Genomic DNA, 22,500 nt, shown 5'->3' with positions numbered 1-22,500 from the left:
TGATGAAGAACGTGACGGAGTGTCTCTGGTGATAATCAAAGACCAGACCATCGTGGCGGAGTCAAACTTGTACATACAAGTTGGATACCACTTACCAGTCCATTCACTACGGGTGCATCCTTCATAGACATACATGACCTTCCCCAAGGCACAGGCTGTGTAGCCCAACCTGGCCTGTGGAGCCGTCCCAGAAACCCTGGGCTTGAACCATCGGTGGGTGTCGTCGTCACGAAACGCATAAAGAACGTTGCAGAGCATCCATTCAACTCCCCCCCAGATGTAGACGGTATTTTCTATGAGCACAGCTGTGTGGTAGTGGCGCCAGGATGGAACCTCAAGGTGACATTCTCCTCTTCCAGTTGTCACCGGGGTCAACTTCCTCCAGCGTAAAAACACTGTGTTAAAGACGTAAACATCAATCCTTGCCGTGTCGCCATAGCCGAGCCCTCCAAAGTGGTACACCTCGTGTCCCATGGCAACCGTAACGTGATCGCGCCTCTTCGGCCCTCCTCTCAGGTACATCGTCCAGTAGATCATTTCTCAGAAGGAAGCAAGAACCGAATTGTAACACCTCCTATCGCGTTGTGTAACAGAATGGCGTCCTATTGTGTGCTCTACCACTTATATTGGTTCAGTGGCACAAAAGTCGTGCAAAGTTGGACCAATCCACAAAGCTGATGGGTTGGGCTGGCCAATCAAGGCCAAACGGTCTATTTTTGACCCGTTTCTGAACGTTGTATTAACCACTTAAACCCTATATGGTTAAGCGGAGTTCCTCAGGGATCTATACTAGTGTCTAATCTGTTTTCTGCTATTGCGGGGAAAGCTTTCGCTGAAAATAGCCCATCTGCTATCTTCTGCATAACAAGCGCTCCTGACCTGCACATGTGTTCATGTGGTAGTTTTGTCGTGTGGACATAGTCTCCGCCAGGAGACTATGTTTTCGTTCTCGTCCTTCCGCGTGTCCACCAAGCTAACATTGGTCAAGCTTCACGTGACACGTGACAATATGTTGAAAGGGTGTGCTTTGATTGGCTAGCGAGACGCATGATGAAATAGAGACCTATAAATAGGTGTGTCACTTCAAAAGATCATTTATATCTTTTGAAGCGAGGTAAGACAGGATTAATCAGGAACAGTACTGGCGGAGACCTGTGCTCCGAGGAGCACATTTTTTACTTATTATTCATTTATTTTCCTGGGTTGCAGACAAAAATGTTGTGATCTCTGACAAGTCATGGAACTGCAACAAGCACACACACACACACACACACACACACACACACACACACACACACACACACACACACACACACACACACACACACACACACACACACTGTAACACTGTAGTAATCATGATGATAAATCCATAGGGGATTTGAAGCATGTCATCAAGCATCAGCATCAGAGAGCTGTTGTCATGGAGACGCTGCGACACATTTATCTTTACACCAACTGTTAGCTGTGTTTAATTTATTTATGTATTTATTTATACATTTGTCACGCCTCTCTGTGAACTTGTTCCATAGACATGAGAACATGTCTCGTTGTTGTCGGGCAGAAACCTTGTATCTCCATATTATTAAAACAACACCTACCATCAGCTTCCAGTACTTACCGCACGACTTGCCCACGCTACTCATACGCTGAGTTGGCGGTGCCCGGGATCGAACCCATGACCTTGTGGTCATAAGGCGAGTGCTCTACTGACACAAATTAGATACACGTTTATATGTGTCATGTGTGTTTTTCTTCCAGGTCAAAGCGTCCCTCCCCGATGGCCGCAGCACTCCCCAGACTGGACTCTCCCATGCCCATCATCCCCCACCAGCAGGTAGGACTGACCCCCACCCTCCCCTGACCTCTGACCTCACGTCACCAGGCTCTCCAACACGGCATAAAAAAATCATGACATTTTGAAGGATTTCATGAAGTAATGAACTGAACACGGTGAAGAGTTCAGTCAAAGAGAGACACGCAGCACTACCGCCTCCCTGTGGTAGTGAGAGGAAATGCAGCCGCCCCGCCCCTTCTGTGATCTAGTCTCTGTCAGGTGGAAACCTCATATGTCCAAAACTGGTACTTTTCAGCCATTTTCGCTAATCTTAAAGAATTTTACAAGTGAAAGTTGAGGTTATTTTTTCTATTTCCTGAACAGCAGCGGTTCCGTATTGTACATACAAGCTCTCCACCCGACAGCGACCATATCATATTGAGCCATTACGAAATATTGACAACAAAACAATACTTTTCACGATATCAGCCATTTTAGTCAACATCGACCACCTCTATGTGGCCCCTCCCTACACCCCGCCCCCTCCCTACACCCCTCCCCATACACCCCGCCCCCCAACCCCCGCCCCCAAAGGATCAGCCGGTCCACGTCAATGGCCGCCTCTCTGCCTGCAATGCCTCCTCCGGGCCAGTAGAGGCAGAGTGTGCGCCGTCCAGCCCGGGCCAGAGGAAGCAGTACAACTGTCCCATCGGCCTGTACTCTGAGGAGACGCTGAGAGAGATGGCCCTGCTCCAATCAGGAGCCACTATGGGGTAAACAAACAACACCTTTGACCTTTGAACCCAGACAGACAGAAGGAAGGAAGGAGGTAGACTCAGAACGTTCACACTCTGCCGTGGATCTGGAACTTATATGTTTTTATTTTAGTCAAAACTGAGTGGGAGCTCAAAGGAGAGTAAATAATTCATTGATAGAAAAGGGGAGAGGGGGTCATTTTCGGGTGTATTTCCTTAACCCATTAACACATTGCCTGCCAGAGTTTTTTCAGATTTTTAGCTGTTGCCTGCCAGGGTTTTGCCATGATTTTGGTACCTGTTCGCGTAGCCACAGATTTTTTTCCTCCAGTATGATTGATCCCCAGATGGTTTCTAATCACAGATGAGATTCAGGTGTGGTTTCACAAATGTCAACGAGGTCATTTTGACCTCGTTGACATGTGTTGTTTGATGTTTCAATATAGCTCAAAACCAGTAGTTTTAAACCAAAAAACAAAGTGAATTGTTTGTCCGTTTGAATTTTAACATTGAAGTGAATGGAGCAGCAAATCTTCGAACATTTTTAGCTCCTAATCTGTTCGTAATTCGACAAGGGTTGAAATTATAAAAAAATTCAAAAAAAAAAAAATTTTTTTTTTTTTTTCCTTTTTTTCCATGACGTATATATACGTCTTTGGCGGACAACAGCTGATAATTAAAAGACGTATATATACGTCATTGGCAGCCATTGTGTAAAGGGGAATTTTGGCCCACGGTTTTCTTACCTTTTTACCTGTTATGATATCCTAGTGAATGGTACAGTAGAAACATTTCATAACTCCATCCCAGGTAAAAATAGCTAAAAAAAAATAAATAGCTGAAAACGCGCGCCTCTGGGCCTTGCGCCAGATCACGTATTTTGATAGCTTTTTTTTTTTGGTGAGATCTGACGTTCATAGTGACAGAACACTATGTGCGTCCCACCGGAAGTCTGGCTAGACGAGATTGAAATCTTGTCTAGCGAGACTTCCGGTGGGGCGCATTCAAGACAATCACGTTGCATAGTGTTCTGTCACTATGAACGTCAGATCTCAAAAACATAAAAGCTATCAAAATACGCAATGTAGCGCAAGGCCCATGGGCACGCGTTCTTAGCTGTGGCGGACCCGGGATGGAGTTATGATTTTTTTCTACCGTACCATTCATCCTAGGATATCATAACATCATAGAAAAGGTAAGAAAACTGTAGGGCAAAGTTCCCCTAAGACCCGAGGCCGATTCTACAAATGTCCTCTAAATCCCAACAGTATTCTCAAAAAACGTATGTTTCTATATCAGTGGTGCTCAAACTTTTTCATGTCAAGGACCACCCAAAATGATATGTATTTGGCCGCGGACCCCCATATCAAAATATTTTGTTCCAGGGACCCCCCAGAAGCAACGATTTCAATTACAAATGTTCCCTTTCAAAAAATACATATTTAAATTTTCACAAATGTTCAAAAATAACAGATCTACAAGCTCATAGCGCGGTACTCAGTGCCACGCTATGAGCTTGTAGATCTGCTATTTTTTAATAGCCAAAGAAATCAAAAAATGACACAGATGCGTTCCCGGTCTTAAAGCGTTAATAAAGACGTCTGGTAATATATGGAGGATCAGAATGAAAGCAGAACATAAAAGCCTTTGGTCTCTCTAACCTTCAGGTCAAGATGTTCTTTTATCAGAAGGGTGACATGAGGTTATGGAATGAAACCTTTCATATAAATGAGGCCAAATGTTAACACATGAAACCAACCCTGACCCCAAGAGTCTCTCTGACCGTTCTTTCTTCTCCTTGTATTTATTTACTTTGTGTTCAAGTAGCTGTGTCTGCCGTCTGTCTTTCTCAGGCTCTGACACTTAACCTCTTAAAGCGCAGCATCCGTAGCTTTACCCACAAACAGCAGAAAACAGAAAAGACGCTAGTATGAGATGAGAGATGAGATATACGTTGTGTTTAGATACTGAGATATATAAACACAACAAACACAGATGGACATAAACACAATCATAGATAGGGACTATGGGCTAACCATATAGGGTTTAAGTGGCCCATCGTATCGACGTATATCGCTCATGACGTCGGCTCTGTCCTTCTCTGTAAAGAGCTGGGAAGGTGCATTGACGAGACGAGATGAAAAGTGAAAAGAATGGCGGCGCTTGAATCGCGGGGAAATGTGTCACTCCGTTGCATTCACAACAGTGTCGTTCAAAAAAAAAGCGTTGAAACGACGCTGCTAAATTTAAATGCATGACAAATAGCAAATGCATGAGAGAGCCAAGGACAGGCAGAACTCATGCCAAACATATAGGATAGAATAACAGGCTCAGAATTCATCAGTCATCCTGAACGTGCTCAGCAGGCATGGGACCTATACATTCCATATGGGACCACCGTTTAAGACAGAAAGCAGAAGGTTTCAGAATGAAGATATAATATCTGTGCTTCTGTATGAACTCAAACCCCAGACACCAGAAGATATGAACTAATATACATTGATGATTGACATAGTGAACTATCTGCCACTCCTATATGGAACCAGACCTTCTAGAATGTCAATGAGAGCAGCAGTAATTAACTGTGACACCAGAGGAGATAAAAACGACCCCCGTCTCTTTAATCCTTGAGCTTACAGTGTTGGGTCAACATGATAACCCCCCCCCCCCCCCCCCCCACAGATATCACCGTCTAACACTCACGGACCCCCAACTATGTCCCAAGGATAGAACTGGTCTGCCCCACAGCCTGGGTTCAAGTCCAAAGGCCAGTGGACCGACCACTTCCCCATTTAACCGCTTAAGCCAATGAGGTAACTAATTAGTTTAGACTAAAAGCTTATAGTTTAGTCCAGGGGTCTTCAATGTTTTCAGGCCAAGGACCCCCTAGCTGAGTGAGAGATGAAGCAGGGACCCCCTACTCTATATCGTATAAAATTGTGTTTCAGATTCAACACTTTTTGTTTACGTGGTCTGCTCTTTTTTCCCTCTACACCTATAGCCTCTTTGCCAAAAATAGCCGATCTACAAGCTCACAACGCCTCGCAGCGCGAGGCGTTGTGAGCTTGTAGATCCGCTAGGGTTCAAGTGGTTCAAGGTAAAATAAAAGAATCATATCACACAAAGATTTGGCGGACCCCCTGTAGTAACTCTGAGGACCCCCTAGGGGTCCCGGACCCCCTGTTGAAGACCCCTGGTTTAGTCATCATAGCTTATTTCTTAATTTGTTTTTGTCAGTGAAAAAAGGTTGTCAACCAACATTTTTCGTCATAGTTTTAGTCGATGAAATTAAGACAGGTCCATACAAGACATACAATACTATACAAGATACTAGGAGCAGTAAAAGTATATTTACAGAAAAACAGTGGAGGGTCATTTATTTTGTCAAGCGAGAAGACTTCGTCTAGGTTCAGTTGTAAATTGCAGAAAGGTGCTAGCCTGATTATCAGACTGAAGCTGCGTGGAGCTTCAGTCTGACATTGGCTCCAGTGTAGGCGATTGGGAGGGGATTAGAGTTTCCCTAAACCAATCCTGAGGGATCCCCAACCCCACCTCCGACTCTCATTGGACAATACATGTTGTACCGAATAAATCCTAGGTTCACATTTACAACACCAGACCAAGAGAGGCAGTCCACTCAGAGAGTGGGCGGGGTCTATGGTCTGGAACCAGGCTAGAACCAGGCTAGAAAGGTTCTTTTATAGGAGTTTTAAAGGAGGGTAATGAGGGAGTCACACTTTTTGATGTCTTGGTGGTATAGTAGGACATTCCACACTTTAGTGGCATAATAGTCAGTGGAGCGCCCTCTGGTGGTTAACCCCGTAGCAGCAGTGATAGAGTGTGTTAGGTTGTCTTCACTGGGTTCAGTGTGGTTGAGGCAGATATCTTTTGTATCTTTGCAGTGTTAAATTCTGAGGTACTTTTACTCTACTGGAGTATTTCCAATTTCCGATACTTGTACTTCTACTCCACTACATCATCAAAACATACACACAACTTCAGCCCTTAAACTTTGGCCATTTGAAAATAGCCAATCTACAAGCATTGCGACACGTTGTGAGCTTGTAGATCTGCTTTATTCAAATACATTTTGTACATTTTATATACTCTAGAAAACTTGTGAAATGGGACCTTTTGCATAATGAGTACTTTACTTTTGGTACTTTAAGTACATTTTGATGCCAATACTTTTGCACTTTTACTGAGGTAACTTTAGAATTTACCTCAGTAAAGAGGAGAAGAACTTTTACTTCCACTGTGCCAGTGTGAACACTGAGACAGCTTGTGTAGAGTGTAGACGACGTTAAGAGAGACGTGAAGGTTGCCGGTGCAATTCCGCCCACAATAACCACTCCTCTGGGGGAAATCCAGATTCAGCAACAAAGAGCTACTGGGCAAGGAGGGACTTTGGCCTGATTTATACTTCGTTGCACGACGGTGTCGATCGCCGAAAATAGCCGATATGTACAGGCTTGTACGTCGGCTATTTTTGGGCGCGTGGCACGGTCCTGCAACGAAGTATAAATGTGTCTTCACTGGGTCAGTGCTATCAGGTTTAGATAGTTAGCATGAGTTAGCATCCTCCAGGTCTGCCAAGACAGACACACACGCACACGCACGCGCACACACAGCTTTCCCACAGTGTGTGTTGGGGATGGTGATGAGGTCAAACTCCTGTTCCCCTGGATGCTCTTATAAGGACATGGAATGTTGTAGATCTGCACACACACACACACACACACACACACACACACGCACACACGCACACGCACACACACACACACACACACACACACACACACACACACACACACACACACACACACACACACACACACACGCTCACACATGCATGCATACTGTATACACGGACACACGCAGCCCCTACTCAATCTCTCTCTCTCTCTCTCTCTCTCTCTCTCTCTCTCTCTCTCTCTCTCTCTCTCTCTCTCACTGTGTCTCTCTGTAGGCACCTGCATGGGTTTAAGTTGTTTATTTATATTTCTACTCACATTTAAAATGATTGCAGTTTAACAGCCAGTTTACAATCTGCTGTGCTGTGGACTTCAATCCATCAGCTATACTAATCTCTCTCTCTCTCTCTCTCTCTCTCTCTCTCTCTCTCTCTCTCTCTCTCTCTCTCTCTCTCTCTCTCTCTCTCTCTCTCTCTCTCTCTCTCTCTCTCTCACTCTCTCTCTCATATGTACCGAGGTATGTAAAGGTAATAATAATGTCTATGTACCGAGGTCACTCTGTAGGAATAAATACAATGATCAGGATGCATTGTGGGAGGGAACAAAGCTTCACCTTTGACCTTGTGTAGTGCTTCTCTGTACCCTCCATAACAGATTATCTCTCTTGACCTTCACAAAGCAGAGGCCAATGATCACATGTTTAATCATCATTATGTTTTTCTCCCTCCCTCTGTTTTTCTCCCTCCCTCTCACTCTCTCTCTCTCTCTCTCTCTCTCTCTCTCTCTCTCTCTCTCTCTCTCTCTCTCTCTCTCTCTCTCTCTCTCTCCATCCTTGGTGATGATAGGTTATTACCAACGCCCCTGGAAAGTCAGTATTGCCAGTGTGTGTGTGTGTGTGTGTGTGTGTGTGTGTGTGTGTGTGTGTGTGTGTGTGTGTGTGTGTGTGTGTGTGTGTGTGTGTGTGTGTGTGTGTGTGTGTGTGTGTGTGTGTGTGTGTGTGTGTGTGTGAGTGGTGTTGCAGTTATCAGTGCATGGGTCAACGTATGTTTGCTGTGTCAGTGTGTAAACGGATGCCGTCACAAATGTTTTCCACTTAAACCCCATATGGTTGACCGTAGTCCCTCAGGGCTCTATACTAGGGCCTTTTCAGTTGTGGGGAAAGCTTTGGCCTATACGGTCAACCATGTATGGTTTAAGTGATTACATTTAAAATGAAAAGTCTGTAGTACGTCGGTGCCTGCAGTCAGTGCATAGTTGTATGCGTTGATTATTTGCGATGCTGTGAGCTTGTAGATCTGCTACCTTTGGCTAATGCCCCCTCCGGAATACGGGTGCTGGGATTGAAGTGGTTGAAGTGTTTTTAGCATAGTTTGGTTTGGTGTTGATGGAGTCATTTGATTGTTTGTTGCAAGATCAAGGTTTATGTGTGTGTTTGTGAAAGTACTGTAGAGCCGTCTTCCTTTTGCACATATTAGCTAGTTTAGTTGTGTGTGTGTGTGTGTGTGTGTGTGTGTGTGTGTGTGTGTGTGTGTGTGTGTGTGTGTGTGTGTGTGTGTGTGTGTGTGTGTGTGTGTGTGTGTGTGTGTGTGTGTGTGTGTGTGTGTGTGTGCGTGCATTTTGAGCTGCAAGGCAGTAGAGAGAAGCATGCTTGCATGAGCATAATGCATGAAACTCCCGCCACAATACTGTCACCCTGTCACTGTCACCCTGTTACCGTCACCCTGTTACCGTCACCTGACCCTGTCACTCCTCTTTTCACCGCTCTGTCTTTCCACATCTCCACTCTCTCTCTCTCTCTCTCTCTCTCTCTCTCTCTCTCTCTCTCTCTCTCTCTCTCTCTCTCTCTCTCTCTCTCTCTCTCTCTCTCCCCCTCACACCTCCCTCACTCCTCCCACCCCCCACACACACAGCATGGAGTACATGCCCAGCTTTAACCCCGGGGTCCTGAAGGACTCGGCCCTGTCCACCCATAAGCCCATTGAGGTGAAGGGTCCGGGGGGTAAGGCCACCATCATCCACGCCCAGTACAACACCCCCATCAGCATGTACTCCCAGGACGCCATCATGGATGCCATTGCTGGACAGTCCCAGCACAAGGGCCAAGAAGGGTAAGAGATTCACCCCACCGCCCCACCGCTAACCTGTAATGATTCACCCCACCAACCTGTACAGATTCACCCCACCTACCTGTAAATATTCACCCCACCAACCTGTACAGATTCACCCCACCAACCTGTAAAGATTCCCCCCACCAACCTGTAAAGATTCACCCCATCAACCTGTAAAGATTCACCCTACCGGCCTGTAAAGATTCCCCCCACCAACCTGTAAATATTCCCCCCACCAACCTGTAAAGATTCACCCCACCAACCTGTAATGACTCACCTCACCAACCTTTAAAGATTCCCCCACCAACCTGTAAAGATTCCCCCCACCAACCTGCAATGATTCACCCCACCAACCTGTAATGATTCACCCCACCAACCTCTAATGATTCACCCCACAAACCTGTAAAGATTCCCCCCACCAACCTGTAATGATTAACCCCACCAACCTGCACAGATTCACCCCACCAACCTGTAAGGTCCTCACACTCTGAGTTACACACCTGTAAGGGTCCTCTCATCCTCTCCTCTCATTTCCTTTCCCCTCATCTCGCATCTTCTTTTCCTCTTTTCTTTTCCTCTGCTCTCTTCCTATCCTCTCTTATTTCCATCGCCTTTCATCTTTTCTTTCCTTTCCTTTCCTTTCCTCTCTTCTTCTCCTCTCCTCTTGCCTTTCCTTTTTTATTTCCTTTTCCTCTCCTTTCCTGTTCTTTTTTTATCTTTTCTTCTCCTCTCCCCTGTTTTCTTTTCTTTGCTTTTCCTCCTCTCCTTTCTTTTCCTCTTTCCTTTCCTAATTTATTTTCTTCTTTTCTCTCTTTTCCTCATCTCAATTCCTCTTCTCTTCTTTTCTCTTCTCTCCTTAACTTTCCTTTCCTCTTTTATTGTCTTTGCTTTTTCTCCTCTCCTTTCCTCTTTTCATTTCTCTTCTCTTCTTCTTTTTTTCTTTCCTCTCCTCTCCTTTCTATATTACTATATTATAGTGAACAGTTACAATGCTGAACAGAGTAGTAGAGTGTGTGGTTCCTTGGTATTGGTGTGTATGAGGTGTGTGGTTCTGGAGGTGTGTGGTTCTGGAGGTGTGTGGTTTTAGAGGTGCGTGCGTGCGTGCGTGCGTGCATGTGTGTGTGCGTGCGTGCGTGTGGTTCTAGAGGTGTGTGTGTGTGGTTCTAGAGGTGTGTGTGTGTGTGGTTCTAGAGGTGTGTGGTTCCAGACTCCCTGATAAGGACGTGTTCAGGATGTTTGAAGGTGTTCTGTAGATGTTTGTTTGATTTATACTGGTGTATACATTGAGCCCCATTCATCACACTCCATACACACACACACGCACGCACGCACGCACGCACGGTCGCACGCACACACACACACACACACACACACACACACACACACACACACACACACACAGACACACGTATATATTACAAGGAACTTTAAGAACAAATGCTGTCACATCAAAAACATTTCACACATTTCAGTGACTGCTGAGTCGCTCCTGGCTAGCTCGCCATCTATCTAACGTTTCTTTCTTCACTTCCTTTACGCCCCGCCACGCCCATGGCCCCGCCCATCTCACCGGTTATCGCGCTCTCCGGCATTCCCCCATCATGCCATGCTGCTTGCTCCGCCCCCCGCCTCCCTGCCAATCAAACCCCCCCCCCCCCCCCCCCCCCCCGGCCCAATCAAATCCCTCGGCCCCGCTGCAGAGAGCAAGCTGGCGACTCCCCCCTGGCGTAAGTACACCCGCACGACCTTTAACCATTCCCCCCTTTAACCCCGCCCATTCAGGCGGCACATCGCAAGTCCCGCCTTCATGTGTCCGTGTCTCAGGCCTGATTTATACTTTGTTGCACGGCAGTGTTGCACACACACCCAAACAAGTGTGAATTCATGGTTTGGTGTTTGTGACCATTTGATGTTTCCATCTCTGCCTGCTCCGCTTGACCTCTGTGTTGTCGCTTCCTGTCCTCTACACGCCCTCTAAACGAGGACCTGTCCTCTAACACGCCCTCTAAACGAGGACTTGTCCTCTAATACGCCCTCTAAACGAGGACCTGTCCTCTACACGCCCTCTAAACGAGGACCTGTCCTCTACACGCCCTCTAAACGAGGACCTGTTCTCTACACGCCCTCTAAACGAGGACCTGTCCAAGTACTGCACTTGAGTAAATGTACTTTATACCACTGTTGTTAACAGTCCCCGGAAGCACACAGCGTTCCTGATTGGACGTTACCAGAGTTATAAAACTAACAATCCATTTTTAGCGGCGCTAGCCGGATCCTGCTCTATACCTGACTTTGTATTTTTAGCGGTATAGAGCGGATCCTGCTCTATACCTGACTTTGTAAGGTATAGAGCGGATCCTGCTCTATACCTGACTTTGTCCGTGTACGTCAACGTTGTGATTGGTCAGGTGCGTACGTCAACAAAGTGATTGGTCAAGCTTCACGTGACAAATAATGTCAATGTTATAAACACATTATAAACACATATCGATGACAAAATGTATCAAAGGCGCCGCTATCTTCACACAGGGTGTGATTTTTTTCTCTGGGTTTGGGGGGGGGTGTGTTGTAGTGGATGCATGCATGGAATACTGCTGTCGATTTAAACACAAAGATTCAAAAACGATCCAGGTGCGACCATGCGGTCCGCCACAGTCATCCATCTTGTTTAGTCAGGTGACATTTTCCATCTCCCACCCCCCCCTGATGCATTCTAGTCTCACTGAACCTGAGCGAAGCCACGTTTTAATGAGAAAACTATGTTCCTATCTGTACCGCTCCCTCATCCATTGACATTTCACTTGTGTTGCTTTGCTTTTTGATTGATTTCTGGGCATTTTATGCTTTTATTTTCAGACAGGACAGTGATAGCGTAGAGAGACAGAGACACAGCGAGTGTAGAGAGGGGACGCGGTTGGATTCAATCTCGGGTCAGAGCCGTACAACGAATGTGTGATCCTACAACTTAATAGAAGAGTGTGCCAGTAAAACATATAGAGGACAACACATTGTGGGTAAATGGAATCTGCTACAACTCTCAACAGCCATCTCTTTATTTTGGACTTGAAGCTGATTGACTTGCAGGTAAAACAGAGAGTATAACATCATTCCCTTTCCATACAGACTGGGACAGCTCCATACAAGTGTGTAGAGCTCCCTCTGGTGGAATAACTGTGTACATCACTAACCATGAAAAACAGTAATTGAACAGATATTTGGGGACAAACTTGAGAGGTTTTAACAGAAGAGAAGAGCATGCCAACCGTGGGGTTAAATGTAAAAAAAAAAAACGGTCCTGCTGCCATATTATTGCCCCTTGAGTATTTCTTCTAAAGTTATTTTGCGTCGGAAATGGAAGACATAAAAAACATATTATACAATAGAGAGTAGAGTAGAGGAGAAATGATGATAAAAACCAGACAAACATTGGTCCTTGTTAATAGAGTCCAGAAGGTCCACACTTCACCTGAATGTTCTGAGTCATTCCTTCCCTCCTTCCATCTGTCTGAGGTTATGTCTTTACCTTGAATCTGCATTTAATTTAACACACATGTATCACACTGTGTTCTAACTCTGTGTGAAATGTTTCTCTATCAGAACATGTTCTGTGTAAAACCTGATACTCAACGTCCAGTGTATGTTTTTAAAGCAAGTCAATTGACCAGTTAACTACTTAACCCTCCATCCTTATTGTGGGGAAAGCTTTGGCGTTGTGAGCTTGTCTATCGGCTATTTTCAGCGAAAGCTTTCCTGACAAGAACAGAAAACAGAAAAGACCCTAGTATAGATAACTGCCAAAAATAGGAAAAAAAGCTCTGCAATTTTTGGCTCTTTTTTCGAAATTCTATTTTTGACACATAGAATAGAATAGAATAGAGTCATCTTGACACATATTAATAGAGGCATATTGGGGCTTTGGAGATTGCAGCGGTTTGTGGCTACACAGTCACATCTGAAACAGTAAAAAAAAAAAAAAAGAAGAGCACCCTTATGGTTGGATTACTATTATGGTTTCAGCGTTCAGAATGTGACTGTGTCAGCAGCTTGAGCTTGGTACGCTTTTCTGTCGCAAGAAATGTGTGTTTTCAGCTTGAGAGCTTAACTTAACTAACAACTATAATGTTGATTTCACTTCACTTCACACCAGATCAAACAAACCATGCTGATTTATTCTTTTCTGTTTCATAAAAGTCATTCACATTTCCACCTCGTACCAGATCACATAAAACATTATTCTTTTCTTTTCTTTTTACTCAACTTCAAAAGCACTGACTTACATTGAGTGTGTTTTAAGACAGACCACCCTAGAGAGAGGCATTCCTGTTACTGTAGGACGTGCAGAATGATGGATGTTCACATTGTCTGGTTTATAGAGAAAACACAAAGTTCAAACTATCACACTCACTAAAGGTTTAAGATATTTTATCCTTATGATGGTTGTAGGGTGGGGGGGGGTTGGTTGAATTTATTGTGTGTGTGTGAGTGTGCGCGCGCGTGCGTGGTGTACACCAGTTGTTCTCAACCTTTTTCATGTCAAGTACCCCCCAAATTGTACATGCTTTAGTTAGGCCACAGACCCCTCATTTGATGCTAATGTTATCCAGATCCTACAAATGGAACCAAACGGACCTGTAATGGTCTGTTTGGTTCCATTTGTACACTCTCAGAGCTAGCTGTAAAGGGTCCATTTCGGTTCCTAACTATCAGTCGTTTAGCTGAGGACTCCCTCTAGGAACCCCCCTCCTCAAGGACTCCTGGGCGGGGGTCCCGAGACCTCCCGTTGAGAACCACTGGCTCACACACCACTCATTCACGATCACACCGATCATTCATATTGACCACAGTGACAGTGATCATTCATAGTGACCACAGTGACAGTGATCATTCATATTGACCACAGTGACAGTGATCATTCATATTGACCACAGTGACTCCCCAGTACGACCACACACAGTCGTTGAAGTGGAACCTTCCAGGTTCAACTGAAACCTGTTGGTTTCCATTGATTTGCTGATGTAGCTTCTGTTTGTTTTTTGTTTTTTTCTCGTGGGTGGGGTTTGGGTGGGGGGGGCTGGGCTGGTTGGCGTTGTGTGTCTCTGGTTGGTTGGTTGGTTGGTGTTCCAGTTCTCTCCCAGTTAAAGACCGTGTGGTAGACGTGGCGTCTCCGGTCTACCAGGCAGTGCTGAGGCCGGGCGGGGCCAAGGAGGACATGGACATGGAGGAGTGGACCCGGCGAGCCGCCCAGCTCCAGTCCAAATCCTTCAGAGTCCTGGCGCACGTCACCGGCACCGAGTACCGTAAGTATGGACCGTAACACGCACTTCAAAGACCACTAAGCTGAGCTATAGGCGGATTTTTGACTGTGTGTGTAACTGTGTGTATGTGTAACTGTGTGTGTAACACACTGTGTGTGTAACTGTGTGTGTAACATGCAGTCCTATAGACGGCCGTCGAAAAAGAGGCGTGCACTTCCGTTTACACTTATACCCTACCCAGGAAAGGGGGCATGGCGGTGGAAAGGGGGCGTGGCTGTAAACAAAAAGCTACAGCCAGTGCTATATTTCTGTTACGCCACTAGATGGAAGCAGTGGGCCTTGTGGATGTCATGCACAACACACACAGTCAAATTGGATATGTTTGAATCCAATTAATTCTTGTTTCATTCATTCTCCATGTAATTTAGACCCTATGAGACAGTGGTTATGGTATTTTAAATATGTTCACACATGAGACAGTGGTTATGGTACAGTAGATATGTTCACACATGAGACAGTGGTTATGGTACAGTAGATATGTTCACACATGCACATTTCAGACCAGCGACTTGGATTGCAAACAAAACTACTTTTTTCGTCACACATAATTTGTCACACGGCTGTAGCTGTAGCTTCAGCTTGTTTTCATGTTGCTTAATGAGTGACTCTATAAAATATAGTTTTGGTCTTTGTTTGCTATTGGAGAACTTAAATGATCTCTCTTTGCACTGGAGTAATACTATCTGTGAGCTTCCAGTAATTTGTTATAATTGCCAAGATCGTTTTCTTTTCTATTTTTTTTTTATCCCTGTGGAACTCAAGATAACTCAACCATTCTCTCTGTTTACCCCCCCCCCCCCCCCCTCTCTCTCTCTCTCTCTCTCTCTCTCTCTCTCTCTCTATCCTGCAGTGCAAGACCCTGATGTGGAGGCTCTCCAGAGGTCCAGGTAGGCAGCTAGCAGCAGCAGAGCTCAGCTGACCTTCTGACTGGTGACCCCTAAAACGGTTGGCTGATGACTGGAGTCTGAGGGTTGTTCTTATACCCTCCCATAGACCCCGATAATCCACACCATAGACCCCGATAATCCACACCATAGACCCTGATAATCCACACCATAGACCCTGATAATCCACACCATAGACCCCAAGACTCCACACCATATACCCCAATAATCCACACCATAGACCCTGATAATCCACACATAGACCCCGAGACTCCACACCATAGACCCTGATAATCCACACATAGACCCCAAGCCTCCACACCGTAGACCCTGATAATCCACACCATAGACCCCAAGCCTCCACACCGTAGACCTCAAGACCCTAAAGGTTCCCTACATTCTCCATATTAATCCATCCGAAGCCAGAACTTTCTTCCTATGACTCATGCGGAAAAAAACATAAACATTGTCCTTATTGATAAGACCTTTCATACTCCCCAAGATCCCGAGAATCCAAACCGTAGACCCCAAGACCAAAGGGGATCCAAACAATAGACCCCCAAGATCGCCTAGACTACAAACCAGACAAACTCTATACGCGTTATATCACCCCCCCCCCCCCCCCCCCCCCCCCCCTCACTGCAGTAGCGAGGCTTCCAGTCGGGTTCCAATGACCCCCCCGCCCGATCTCATCACAGGACTTCCTGTTGAACCCGAGCACCCCCCCCACACACACACACACACACACACACACACACACCGACACAGACCTGGTCAAAGCTGTTGCTGTTTATATATAAAGCCATCGGAAGTATTTGACTGTAAATGTCTCTCCGTTCTCATGTCTCAGACTGGGGAGGGGAGACCGCCGGTCACGAACCTGTCACTCATCCCTTCTTCTTCTTCTTCTTCTTCTTCTTCATCTCTCTCTCTCTCTCTCTCTCTCTCTCTCTCTCTCTCTCTCTCTCTCTCTCTGTTTCTTCATGCCACAGGGACCTGTTTGACACTGAAGTTAAAGGCCCTCGTTTTGCCAAACTGAAAAATTGGCACACCGGCTTGTCCGCCCAAATGCTTAACGTCCCCCCTACCTGCTAGAGGTCAGAGCAGGACGGGGTCGTCACTATAGCAACGGAAAGCAGGTCAAAGCAGGTTGAGAAAGGGAGGAGAAATCAGTGATGCTGTGAAGGATGTGAAATAGAGGAAGAGGGTCTCGTTGATGTTCTAGAAGGATGTATTGTCTGAAGCTCTGCGCCCAATGTCATCTTAAATATGTAGATAGTCAGTGGTGTAAAGTAACTAAGTACATTTATTCAAGTACTGCACTTTGAGGTACATTTACTTTACTGGCTATTTGAAAATAGCCTAAATCTACAAGCTCAAGCTTGTAGATCTGCTATTTCCAAACATTTCAGTACTTTTACTTTTGGTAATTTAGGTACATTTTGATACCAATACCTTTTTACTTTTACTCAAGTAAATTTAGAATTCCGGACATTTACTTGTAACAGAGTACTTGATACTTTTACTTAAGTAAAACATTTTAGTACTTTTTCCACCACTGGATAGATGATACATATGTACAGTACATATTGTTGGATAGCACATAAGCTTGGTTTCTGCATATACCATTATAGCTCCTACATGATGTACTGAAACTTCACACATACTGTCTCTGTCTGAGTTTGACATTGTGACGACGCGTACAAATAAAATGACTGCCGCTTGTAACAGAACAGAAAAAAAATGCTAATTGTTTTGGTCGTTATTTAAGTATTTTGGTTGTGTGCTGGGACATCACTGTCTAGTTATCTCATCAGTGAGAGTAGAATGTTTGCAGAGTTGTAACATAGTAAAGCATTTCCCAGTTGTGTGCCTCGAGGAACACTTCATTTACACTTCGTTGCATGACAATGCCGCTTGCCAAAAACAACAGAAGGGACCCAGCAAGGCGTCTACACTGTAGCAGTCCCTTGTTAAAGTTACACATATTACGCAAAGCCAAAGTCATAGAAACACATGTATGTGCTCATAAACACACAGATTCGTTAAGGTTAATGTGAGGAAGACAATGTCGGTAAAGTTTGATATTTAAGCCTCTAGAAAGAAAGTATAATTTGACCTCTAAGTCGTTGTACTGTAGTGGCTCCAATCTCCACAAATCTGACCATCTGAGCCGGTCTATAGTTTCCTATGGTGTTAGTGAGGTCTTGGTGAGGTCTTAATGAGTAGTGGTGGGAATTTCAGTTCATTTCAGTGGACGAGTGATTTCGTTCACGTTCACGGCAATGATTCGTTCAAATGATTCGTTCACGTTCTCGTTCAGTAGCGCTATTTTCTAGTGAAAAACACCATCGAGCGTTATTATTACCTCGCACGTACAGCCCTCCCTCCAGTCCTGTGTAGCCTACGGGGGAGGGGATGGGGGGGGGCATGAACGATAGCGTGAACATAACAGTTTCAGGACGTGAACAGACTCGTTCACGACAATGAACTAGTTCTTTTGAACAAATCGATCATGAACGACACATCACTATAGTGAGGCCATGTAAGAGAGAAGAGATCAGAATGAAGTGAAGCAGGATTGTTTATGACGTGTTGAGTGCACAGAGACTGTCTTCAACCCAAGGAAAGTGGACGTCCTCCTTGGTTGCTCTTCCCACCAGAGGGACGTTTATAGAGCGACAGAAAGAAGCAGGACATCCGACCTGTGAGTGAAAAGTGACAAAAGCATCCAGTTGCTCTGAAAGAAAATGAACGAGCAGTGTCTTTATCCAACTGTTACAGAGAACATTATTTCAGCTCTTTGTTCTGTTTGGGTTAAAGACACTGTTCGCTCGTCTCTTCTGTGCTGGCTGGCTGTTTCTGACAGTTTTTCATGTTGTCCAGCCTGCCTTTTCTGCCTCACTTGGTTTGTTTTGTTGTTGTTGTTGTTGTTGTTGTTGTTTTTGGCTTTTTGAGTCAAGCTCCACAGAGCCTCTGTTCAGTAGAAAAAAGAGAGAGAGAGTCCCGGAACAGATGGATGGTTTGGAAGGTAATTCTGCCCGTCTGGTTGTCAGCGAGGAAGTGTCACGTGGCTGGCTAGCTGTGCTGTGGCTAAACGCTAATACTTGGACTGTTTCTAAAGGGGCTTTTCACCCAGAATATATGTGAGACTGTATTCTGTCTCAGCTTTAAAACGTTACAGGACAAAGTGATTTTAATCATTGGGGGAAAAACACTAATACGCTGATGACACTGTTCTCTTTAAGGACGATCCTGAGAGGAAATTGTCTCTGCCCCTAAAGACTAAAGATAAAGACTGAATCACTTTAGTGAATTTCCCACCAGGATCAATAAATATCTATCTATTAGTGCAGCACTATAGCTCATAGTTTTTTGTGGATTAAGTATTTCTTTGGGTGAAACGTCTCTTTCATGGCGTTTGGTTGTCTAAGTCATTTTCTAACTGCTTGCTGCCGCCTCTTTGAACATGCTCTTTGCCCCGGCCTCTCCCGCCACCCTCCCAGCCAATAACAAAGAATCGCCTGCACGCAATGCATGCTGGGCCGTGAGTGATTATGTACAGTATGTCCATGGTAGCTGACCTCCTCATCTCCCTCGTCCTTCATCACTCTTCCACCTGCGTCTCTTCTTCTTCTTCTTCCTCCTGCTTCTCCGCTCTCACGTTAAATCTGATCTTCTCCTCCTCAGCTCCCATACCACACCTTTCACCTCCTCCTCCTCCACTGTCTCCCTGTTGCTCCCGTCTCCTCCTCATCTGCAGTAGAACAGGGTTTTTAAGATGTGTTGTTATGATGAGACAACGTAGCGTAGTGCAGTGATACATGCGCTAAATGGTTGAACCACCAACCACTAGTTGTACATTTGGTACAGCGGTATCCAGGTGGTTTCGTCTCCTCAGGTACCCAGAGGTCCCTCTGGAGCTGGAGGTACCCATCACAGAGGGGTGTGGTTTTGCCTTTAGGGGCGTGCTTTAGCCTCTCCCCCCCCCCCCCCCTCACACACACTGTGTAATACAGTAGGTGGACATTGGCCCAGACAAACAGGAATTAGATCTCGCATTCTATTTGGTTTACATAAACCAGCCACTTTATCATAATTGCTGTCATTTCACATTACTGTCGCAAGTTGAGATTAATTGGAATTTGACGTGCCTGCTTTTTTTGGTTTTGAGGGAAGTGTTAGGAAAGTGTTAGGAAAACTTGTTTTAAAAATGTTAGAAATGCAAAGCCTCAAATATAAAGTTGTGTATCTGTCTATCTATCTGTCTATCTATCTATCTATCATTGGTCTATCATTTTCCTTCAAAACTAGAGGACAGAATTCCTTTTAGTCTTTCAGTGCAATTGTCTTTTCCTGGCTTTGTCCATAAACGTGTGAATTAAGATTCTTCAGAAAACACAGAGAGGACTGAGTGAAGTACCATATAGCAAGGGGACATTGACATAGTAATTAGTAGTTGTTAAATAAGCTGTGTCAAGTTTAAGTTGAGGGAATAGAGGTTAGGTGTAGCTACGGTATCTTATGTGTATAAAGCCTGATTTATACTTCCTCGTATGATGGTGATGAGGACAATTTTCAGATATACAAGCTCACTCATGTGTCGCATTGCAGCGCGTCGTGAGCTTGTATATCTGGTATTTTTTGGCGCGTGATGCCATTGTGTGTTAGACTATGAATCAAACATGAGAGTGCATTTGTGTTGTTTTGCCTGTATCATGTCAGTTCAATGCCCATGTTCACATAAACATATCACCATATTAACAATACTACACAGTATTAACAATACTACACAGTATTAACAATTCTACACACACATCCCTTAACGTATTCCCTTCATATGAAAAGGCAAGCTTCATCAACGCACCATTATGACATCACCATTGAAAGTGAGGTCACTTCCTGTTTATTGGACCCTCCAGCCCTTGAAAAGCAAACATCAGTTAACGCTCAAATCTGTAAGTTTTATGTTTTTGTCTCTCTCAAAAGAGAGAGAGAGAGAGATTTCTGAACTACAATAAAGATGGCGGCAAATTTAGTGTCCAATCGGGTGTGCCGTCTTGCTTCAAATAACTTTATGTTTCATTCATAAGAATACGTTTCGGATTCTGGCTTTAACACATTTCTTCTCCAGTAAATGGGGCTACATGCTTCCATAAGACATCAGAACAAAGTTCTTATTGACAAGACACCTTTTCTATTTTCAAATGGCCAAAATGTATATAGGTCTGAAGTGGTTAATGTATGTTTTGTGACAATAATACAAATCTACAAAGTAACTAGTAACTAAAGTTTTCAAATAATTTTACTGGAGTAAAAGTACAATATTTGCCTCTGAGATGTAGTGGAGTAGAGGTAAAAGTATTGGAAATTGTAAATTCTCAAGTAAAGTACAAATACCTCAAAATTGTACTTAAGTACAGTACTTAAGTAAATGTACTTAGATACTTTCCACCACTGGGTCTAAGAGATCTGAGGAAGGTCTCTTAGACCTGAGGAAGGTCTCTTAGACTGAAACATTGCTTCATTAAAGTCATTATCTTGTACCGAGCAAGCTGGTGGTGTGCGGGTTATTCTTCTTCTATTGTTGTTGGTTTTGACAGTCAAAACACTGAGGTGTGCTGGGGTGACCGCCAAAGGTTCTGAGACCACCCATAAGAACTTCTTAATGGCATCATTTGGTAGTTATAACCTCTCCCAAAATAACTTTGCTCTGATGTCTTATGGTAGCATGTAGGGGCCTTTACAACACGTTTGGCAGATTGAGAAAACATTTAAAAAAAAGCTCAGATGCTGTTTCCTCACACAATTAATGTTTAATTGGCTCTCTGAGGAAGAATGGAAGTTACGTTTCAATTGCAGCAGTATTAGAAAAGGCCTAATTATTGATAATTAGCTACCTCACTTTACATGATGATGTCATAATACCATATCATTTATATTTATTTTACATTACACTCACTAAGCATGGCCTATCCCTGTAGCCAGCATGCCGCTTTGACCTTTGACCACTCCAACCCATAGCGTCCCTATTTTTGGGGTAAACATTTTGCAGAAGGTTGCCAATCTAGAGCTTGTAGATCTGTTATTTTGGAGTGTAAATGAAGTGTCACTGTGGTCAGTGTGTCCTACAGCTACTCTCTGTTAGATGGTCTTGTATGTCGCCCTCCCTCCCTTTCTTTCTTTCTTTCTTTCTTTCTTTCTTTTTTAGGTGATATTTTTCACTTTCTCAGTTCCTGTTCCTATCATACAAACCGTCACCTTGCTAAAATAATGGACTGTAATGTTTTCTTGTTTCTCAGTAAAGAGAAAAAACTGAACCATATTGAATGATTCTTCATAATTTCAGCCAAAAAGTTAATCAGAATATATGCCTATAGGCATGCAAATAACGCCGTCTGTAAATTATGTAACACAAGAGAATTAAATGACTCAGGCCAATGTATGTTTTGACTTAGACAATTGTAACCTTGACTCAGGCCACATTATTTCTGGAGTAACTGACTTACTCCAGACAATGTATTCTTTACCTAAGTCACATTACATTGTCTTTGACTTACGCCAAATAAAATGGCCACATTAAATGGTCACACTCTTGACATACTGTAGGCCAGTGCTTCTCAAACTTTTTCATGCCAGGGACCCCCAAATTGACACTTATTAGTCCGCGGACCCCCATTTGAAAAGGACCCCCATAAGAGAAGATTTTTACGGCTCTAGCAGTGATTTTCGACCACTTTAATTTCAAGGACCCCCAGTTTGACATGCATTAGGGCAACGGACCCCCATTTAATGGCATTTCTATCTCTGGGACCCCAATTTATATTGTAAAATCTATGTTAATTTAACTCTGAGAGTGTACAAATGGAACCAAATGGACCCGTTAGGGTCCATTTGGTTCCATTTGTACACTCTCTGAGTTACAGACCCATAAGGGTCAATTTGGTTTCTAACTTTATCATTTAGC

General features: G+C 44.3%; 1 protein-coding gene across 5 annotated transcripts in view; it reads left to right on the top strand.

The window, feature by feature from the left end:
- LOC311058922 (LIM domain-binding protein 3-like) overlaps positions 1-22,500 on the top strand; it is a 56,237-nt gene that overhangs the window by 20,790 nt on the left and 12,947 nt on the right. For 4 of the 5 annotated variants that reach the window (XM_084076465.1, XM_084076466.1, XM_084076468.1 and 1 more), the window contains 3 exons: positions 1,762-1,837; positions 8,072-8,094; positions 9,137-9,334. In XM_084076465.1, coding sequence (XP_083932591.1) covers positions 1,762-1,837; positions 8,072-8,094; positions 9,137-9,334 — 297 coding nt within the window. The remainder of the gene's footprint in view (positions 1-1,761; positions 1,838-8,071; positions 8,095-9,136; positions 9,335-22,500) is intronic. The other variant, XM_084076467.1, reaches the window with a different exon arrangement.

The sequence above is a fragment of the Gymnoscopelus microlampas genome, assembly GCF_963454915.1.
Source record: "Gymnoscopelus microlampas genome assembly, chromosome: 13".
Classification (NCBI taxonomy): Eukaryota; Metazoa; Chordata; class Actinopteri; order Myctophiformes; family Myctophidae; genus Gymnoscopelus; species Gymnoscopelus microlampas.
The sequence above is the reverse complement of the archived record's forward strand: the minus strand, read 5'-3'. Positions and strand labels throughout refer to the sequence as shown.